Genomic DNA, 7696 nt, shown 5'->3' on the forward strand with positions numbered 1-7696 from the left:
GAACGAATTTACTATCATGATTACTTAACCTAAGTACTATTAAGCAATCGGCTTAAAGTAAAAGTTAAGTTTTAAAATCCAATTGGGTCCATGTTGGTGGGTCAAGTCAAGAGCATCTACCTTTAAGCATATGGGTAGGCTTATGTGCATTTGAGGCATGCTCTGTAGCAAATGGCTTCATGCTCACTCAGGTTTAACCTAAAGGACACATTTGCACAAGTGTAGGCACATTCTAGGGTTTCATTTTTTATTAAGTCAACTTGGGAAACATGAAAGTTTCGACAGCTTCGAACCCCGAACAACTGAGTCTTCACGGCGACGTTTCAGAGCTTGTTTTTTACCTGCATCATGCATGGCTGCTGTGTTCAACTTCCTAGACGGGGGATATCCAATGTTGCCTCATCAGCTATGGGGGTATGCTCCCTGAAAAGTAAATGGTTGGAACCATAATGTGTTTATTAGATCCATGACATTGTGGTTGGAACCAATGTTGCCTAATTTCTCACTAAATAATTTGGCATGGATCAAGATCACTCATCGTAGAGCTTAACCAACAATGACTCATATTTAAATACATAATCTTATTAATTGATAGCCCGACAACACATTTTTAACGTCCCTTGTTATGAAACGTTCCAATGTCGAATTCAAAACTCCCTATCCTTCGATAAGTAAATCCAGACCCATATCATTAATATCCAGTAGTTATCATTTTGATCATAAATCGTAAGTAAAATAAACGTAATCACGCAGTTGTTATATCTTTACTATAAAATCATACCAATTACTATTTGTTGTCGTTTTCCACAATATATATAGTATACAATATTATTTTTGCAATCTATATTCTATACCATTAAGCCCCGCGCCACCTGTTTTAGGAATTGAATAAAATAAATTCACAACTGCAATCCAACAAAAGGTTATTCTTCTAAGAAGATCCTCCTCTATCTCAATCCCACACAAATGTCTCATTGGGTTCTAATTCTTTTTCTCATCCATGCATGTGTATCTAAGAATTTAGAAGCAATTCAATTCACCAGATTTCTCACACACAAATAAAATTAAGATGCCATAAAAATTCGAATATGAAACATTTGATCTGTACATCAATGTCTTTTTCCACTAGTGTTGAGTATTAAATTGACCCCAACCAAACTTTTTCCAATCCTTGTTCCTCAAGCTGGCATCAATTAGCAACACCATCCCAAATTCCCATCCTTTCCAAACATCACATTGTTTGCATCAATTTGCAAGATAAACATCAATTCCCAACCTCCAATAGAACCTGTCCTTATTCCAATGTCCCAAAAAAAAAAAAAAAAAACTAAAAAAAATGACACCAAAAAACCATAGTAGTAAATGAATCTTCTTCACCCTTTCCCACCTTCTAGAAAAAATACAATGGCCCTAGTTGGCAACAATAATCAATAACAAAAGAAAATTTGACCCAGAAATTGTTGTTTTGCTTTTGTGCTAAGTTCCAACTTACTACTAATTATATTGCCACTTTCTACTAAAAAGCCAAAACCGAATCACGTTTCATTTGCTCACATAGTAATAATATCTTCCCTCCATAATCTCTTCTTCTGCCCTTTTCACAATTTCAGTCCCTCTTCTTCTCTCTCAAAATCCAAAAAGATGAAACAATAAAGCACCTTCCATGTGAGCCCTTTGAAAATTGAAGCCCTTCTAAATTATCCCTCCCTCCCTCCATTTAAATCCCTATCTCTGTCTCTCTCATTGCCTCCTCCTACAACATGTCACCATCTTCCTCCATGCACACACACAGTAACCCCCCAACTCTAAAACCCAAACCCAGCCGTTATGCTTCAACCTATATACATATGCTTCCTTCTTCGCTGTCTCTGATCAAACCTTAATTTGGTTCTCAATTTTTTTTGTTTCTTTTAACTAAAGATGAAACATTTACCTCTAAAATATCTTTTAGTGCTGTTTGCCGTACACCTATGCGTATCATCGGTGATGGCCTCTTTGGCCGGAGATACCCAGACCTTGATTCGGGTCAAGGCAAAACTTTCCGACCCCGACGGAAAACTCGACGATTGGGTTCCCAACAGCGACCACAATCCCTGCAATTGGACTGGGATTACGTGTGAACCAAACACCCACACTGTGCTTGCTGTGAACATTTCCGGGCTGGGTATTGCCGGCGGGTTTCCATTCGGGTTTTGTCATATTCGGACCCTCCGAAACCTCTCTGTGTCTTTTAACTCCATCAACGGCTCTCTCCAAACCCAGACCCTCTCCCTCTGCTCGCACCTTCAAGTTCTGGAACTGGAATCTAACTACATCGTCGGAGAGTTGCCGGAATTCTCGCCGGACTTCACCGATTTACAGGTCCTGAACCTCCAAAGCAACAACTTCTCCGGCGATATTCCTGCGAGTTTCGGCCGGCTTCCCTCGCTCAAGGTCCTACTCCTCTCCCAGAACTTGCTCAACGGTTCAATTCCGAGTTTCTTGTGCAATCTGGCCGAGTTGACTCGCTTGGCACTCGCTTACAATCCCTTCAAGCACGCTGTGTTACCTTCAGAGATCGGAAACTTAAGAAAGCTCGAGACCCTCTTCATCCCCCAATCCAACGTCAAGGGCCAAATACCAGACTCGATCGGGAACTTAGTCTCTCTCAATAGCCTCGACCTGTCTCAAAATTCTCTAACTGGCGTGTTGCCTGAGAGCATTGGAAGGCTGAGAAGCGCGGTTGAGATCGAGCTGTTTACAAATCACCTGTTCGGCGAATTGCCTGAGAGCATCGCAAACTTGAGTTCTCTACGATACTTGGATTTGTCGCTGAACGCTTTCACTGGCAAATTGTCTGAGAAAATTGCAGGGATGCGTTTAGTTTCTTTGAATCTCAACGACAATTTTCTCCAAGGCGAAGTTCCTCAAATCTTAGGCTCCAACCCGATACTTCGGCAGCTCAAGCTCTTCAACAACAGCTTTTCCGGTTCGCTACCGGAAAATCTCGGCCGATATTCAGATTTGGACGATTTGGATGTCTCCACTAATAAATTTACCGGCGAGTTGCCCAAGTACCTCTGCTACAAGAAAAAGCTCACGAGACTCGTCGCATTCAGTAACCAGTTCTCTGGTAACTTGCCTGATACATTAAGCGAGTGCGATTCTCTCGGCTACGTTCGAATCGAACACAACGAATTCAGCGGCGTCGTTTCTGACAGGTTTTGGGGTCTGCCTCTGCTTACTTTTCTTCAAATCAACAACAACAGGTTCAACGGCACCTTTTCGCCTTCGATTTCCGCTGCAAATGGTCTCACGACGCTTCTAATTTCCGGCAACCAGTTTTCCGGCAGTATTCCGCAGGAGATGTGCAAGCTTTCTGATCTCGCGAAGCTCGACCTCAGTAAAAACCAGTTCTCCGGCGACTTGCCGCGTTGCATAACGGAGTTGAAGAAGTTGCAGAAGCTGAAGATGCAAGAAAACGTGTTCTCTGGACAGATTCCGAGTCAAGTGAGTTCGTGGACCGAATTGATCGAGTTGAACCTAGCCAGTAACCGGCTCTCGGGTTGGATCCCACCCGAGCTCGGGGACTTGCCGGTGCTGAATTACTTGGATCTCTCGGAAAATTTTCTCACGGGCGAGATTCCGGTGGAGTTAACTAAGCTCAAGCTCAACCAGTTCAACGTCTCAAACAACAAACTGTACGGAAAGATTCCTTCCGGGTTCAATTACGAACTCTATGTCTCGGGTCTAATGGGCAACCCGAATCTATGCAGTCCGGATCTCAAGCCCATGCCCACCTGCTCCAAACCCAAATCCGCTGCCCCATTTCTGATAGTCATTTTATCCGTCTGCGTTTTATTGCTAGTCGGGTCTCTCGCTTGGTATTTGAAACTCAGATCCAAAGCATTTGGCGGTAAAACCAAGAGGCTTTACCGGGTCACCACATTCCAGCGGGTCGGGTTTAACGAAGAGGAGGTGATGTCGTCTTTAACGAAAGAGAATCAAATTGCGACGGGCGGATCGGGTCATGTTTATAGGGTGAAGCTGAAAACGGGCCAAACTGTGGCGGTTAAGAAGCTGTGGGGCGGGTCAAGGGAACCCGAAACTGAGGGCGTTTTCCGATCCGAAGTGGAGACGTTGGGTCGGATTCGCCATGGCAATATCGTAAAATTGATGTTTTGTTGTAGCGGTGAGGATGGTAGAATCTTGGGTTACGAGTACATGGAGAATGGGAGCTTGGGCGATTGCCTGCACGGAGAGAAGGTCGGGGCGTTGGAGGATTGGGCCAAGAGATTCGAAATTGCGGTCGGGTCGGCCCATGGACTGGCATATCTGCACCACGATTGTGTTCCTGCTATCGTGCACCGGGATGTGAAGAGCAACAACATACTTCTGGATGAGGACTGGACCCCACGGGTGGCGGATTTTGGACTGGCCAAGACTTTGCACAAGGACGTGGCGGCTGGCTGTGGTGCCATGTCAAGGATTGCTGGGTCCTACGGCTACATTGCTCCTGGTGAGTCGTTTTTATTCTTTTGTTGGGGTTTTCTGGTTGGTTGCTAACTTTTGCTTTTTTAGGTTTGTAATTAGATTCTCTAGCTCATGTGATGGCAACTTTGGGACCCACTGTTGTTTTCATTTTAGGTTAAATTGAAATTAGAAACCATATGGTGCACATATTAGATTGGCTGAATTTAAATAACATGCAATCAACTTCTTGTGGTCTTGGTCTTATTTGTTGATATTTATTATTGTCAAATTTTGTTGTCTGCCAACTGTTGGCACAAGTGGCTAAGCTCCTTGGGGAGCAACAAACGCTCTCTGCCAACATGGGTTTAGGGACGAATTCATGAATTTTTTTTTCAAGGGTCAATGTCTAAAAGGTTAAAAAAATTCTATATAAAATAGATTTATATTTTTTTAATATTAAAAAACCTTTAATTTATTCAAACTAATAGTAACTAACCAAAATTAAACCTCCTTGACCAAAAAAAAAAAAAAACTCAAGAACTAATCAAGAAAAACATCAATATTTATCCCATAAAATAATATGCATCACTATTTTATTCTACATCACTAGGTGGTACCCTGTTAAATAATATGCATTATTCAAAACAAATCTTATCAACAATCTGCTTAATGAATCCGCCTCTGCGTACGCGTGTGACAACTATAACATCACCTTTACTTTTTATTATTGAGGTTCATTAAAGGGATGTTTTAACTTATTCACTTGTGCTTTTAATCATACTGGCAGAGTACGCATACACACTCAAGGTTACAGAGAAGAGTGATGTGTACAGCTTTGGCGTGGTGCTGCTAGAACTGATTACAGGCAAGAGGCCAAATGACTTGTCCTTTGGTGAGAACCAGGACTTGGTGAAGTGGGTTAGCGAGGCCGCCGTAGGTTCTCCTGAACGAGGTGAAGAAAACCGAGGTGACGGCAATGGTTGTTTCAACTCGGATCTCAGCCAGATTGTTGATCCAAGGATGGACCCGTCGACATGCGATTACGATGAGATTGAGAAGGTTTTGATGGTGGCTCTTCTATGTACCTCGGCTTTCCCAATTAACAGGCCCTCCATGCGAAAGGTGGTCGAAATGTCATGACATATCATGCATTCATGATAGGACTTATAGTTGAAGTTTTGTTTTGAGTCTTTGTAATTGAAATTAAAATATGAGTCGGTTGGTGACATCTTTAAGAGTCCTTAATGAATTAGACTTTGTATTTTTTTTATTGAATCATAATTTATATTGTTAATCTGATAAGTGTTTGGCCTTGGTGTGGCGTCTCATTGAGGAGATCATATTGCACCAGGTTCAAAGAGTTTTAGTCCAATAGGTCTTAGTGTTATATTTGTCTTGGAAGTGTATTGAATATTCAATTGGCCAGGTCTTAGTGTTATATTGGTCTTGGAAGTGTATTGAATATTCAATTGGCCTTCTTGTTATATTAAGCTTTCCAACGTCTGATTCGACCTGGTGAATATTGAATATATTTTGGAAAAGCTGCTGTACTTAGTTGACTTGGTAAATCATCAAGTGCTTCGGTTGCTTGGTGATTAATTGAATTCATTCATCTTTCATATTGCATTCATATGCATATCGGTGACTCATACGATTGAGGGCACAAAGACTGTGGTGGCAGTTTTCCTCCGGCGAGCTTGAAGCAATCGTGACCAGTATTGCGTTCAACATAAGGAGTGTCGAAGATCATCCCGCGACAGAAGTTGAGTTACGAAGAAGTCGGTAAACATTATCTAGAATGAGTCTAGGATAAGTGTGTGAGTACTTCTTGTAATCATCGTTCTATAGTGGATTTGAGTTGGACTGAGGAGTCCCGTGGATTTTCCCCAAAGGTGGGGTTTTACCACGTAAAATAATTCTCTGCGTGTTCATTTATTTTAAGCTTAGCACATCTCAGGATTGATAACTCATATCAATCCTGCTTCAAAGGTTGATCATTATTTATTGCAAAAAAATTCGAATTAGCTTGTTTAACATTCTCCAGGCATATATATATATAGATATCCTACAGGTATTTTCAATTGGCATCAGAGCAGGTTGCTGGACATACTCAGTAAGATCTAATATACCTTAGGATGGATCGTGCCTCGGGCTCAATTGCACATCCACCATATTTTGACGGCAACAACTATGGCGCTTGGAAGGCCAAAATGAAGTCGTTTCTTTGGTCCTTAGATGAACGTGTATGGAGTACAGTGGTTCATGGATTTCCTAAACCCACAAAGAAGATCGAAAAAGGAGATGAAGAAACCACAATCCTCAAAGCTAGAGAGGAGTGGACCACTGCTGAAGTCACACACAGCACTAATAATCAAAAGGGGTTAAATGCTTTATTTACTGCTGTCTCTTCAGATCAATTTGAATATATATCTGGTTGTGATACTTCTAAGGAAGCTTGGGATATTTTGCAGGTTACCCATGAAGGAACAGATACTGTCAAGGGAGCCAAGCTTCAAATGCATACTTTACAGTTTGAGACACTCATGATGGATGAGAATGAAACTTTTTCTGAATTTTATGCTAAACTGTGTGTAATTGTGAATGCTTGTTCAAGTTTAGGTGAAAAAATTCCAGAAGATAGGGTTGTGAAAAAGATTTTGAGATCCTTGCCTCAACGATTTCAACCAAAGATCACGGCTATTGAAGAGATCCGTGACTTGAACACCTTGAAAGTTCAAGAACTCATAGGGTCCATACAAACCTATGAGATGAAACATCTAGCCCTTAAAAAGGGCAAAACTGTTGCTTTCAAGGTTGTGAATGAAGAAGATGATGGGCATTCAAATGAAGATTGCAGTGATGAGGAATTAACGATTCTCACAAGACGATTCATGAACTTTCTCAAGAATCAAGATCCAAGGAGTCGAGATTCAAAAGGTATAAATTCTAAAAATAGGTTTGTTAACTATACTGATGGTGGGTCTAAATTTCGCAGGTCAAATGAACGAAAGAATCCAAGAGAAAAGGTCCAATGTTTTGAATGTGAAGGCTATGGACACATATCTTCGGAATGTGCCAACACCTTAAAGAAACAAAAGGATAGCAAGAATAAGGCAATGCATATTACTTGGAGTGATAGTGAATCGAAATGCGAGAATGATGAAAAGACGGTTGCACTCATAACCACAGTTAGCTTGGATGAATCACATGAGGATGATGATTGTAAAGAAGTTGTTGTGCTGAA

The 7696-nt window shown here is 41.4% G+C and overlaps 1 protein-coding gene across 1 annotated transcript; it reads left to right on the forward strand.

Moving 5' to 3' along the window:
• The first annotated feature begins 1340 nt into the window (after positions 1 to 1340).
• Positions 1341 to 5592, forward strand: LOC117630443 (LRR receptor-like serine/threonine-protein kinase HSL2). The gene is made up of 2 exons (XM_034363162.1): positions 1341 to 4498; positions 5240 to 5592. Exons 1-2 carry the CDS (start codon positions 1921 to 1923, stop codon positions 5590 to 5592), a joined length of 2931 nt encoding a protein of 976 aa, XP_034219053.1. The 5' UTR covers positions 1341 to 1920.
• The last annotated feature ends 2104 nt before the right edge of the window (positions 5593 to 7696 follow it).

Source organism: Prunus dulcis, chromosome 6 (assembly GCF_902201215.1).
Source record: "Prunus dulcis chromosome 6, ALMONDv2, whole genome shotgun sequence".
NCBI lineage: Eukaryota > Viridiplantae > Streptophyta > Magnoliopsida > Rosales > Rosaceae > Prunus > Prunus dulcis.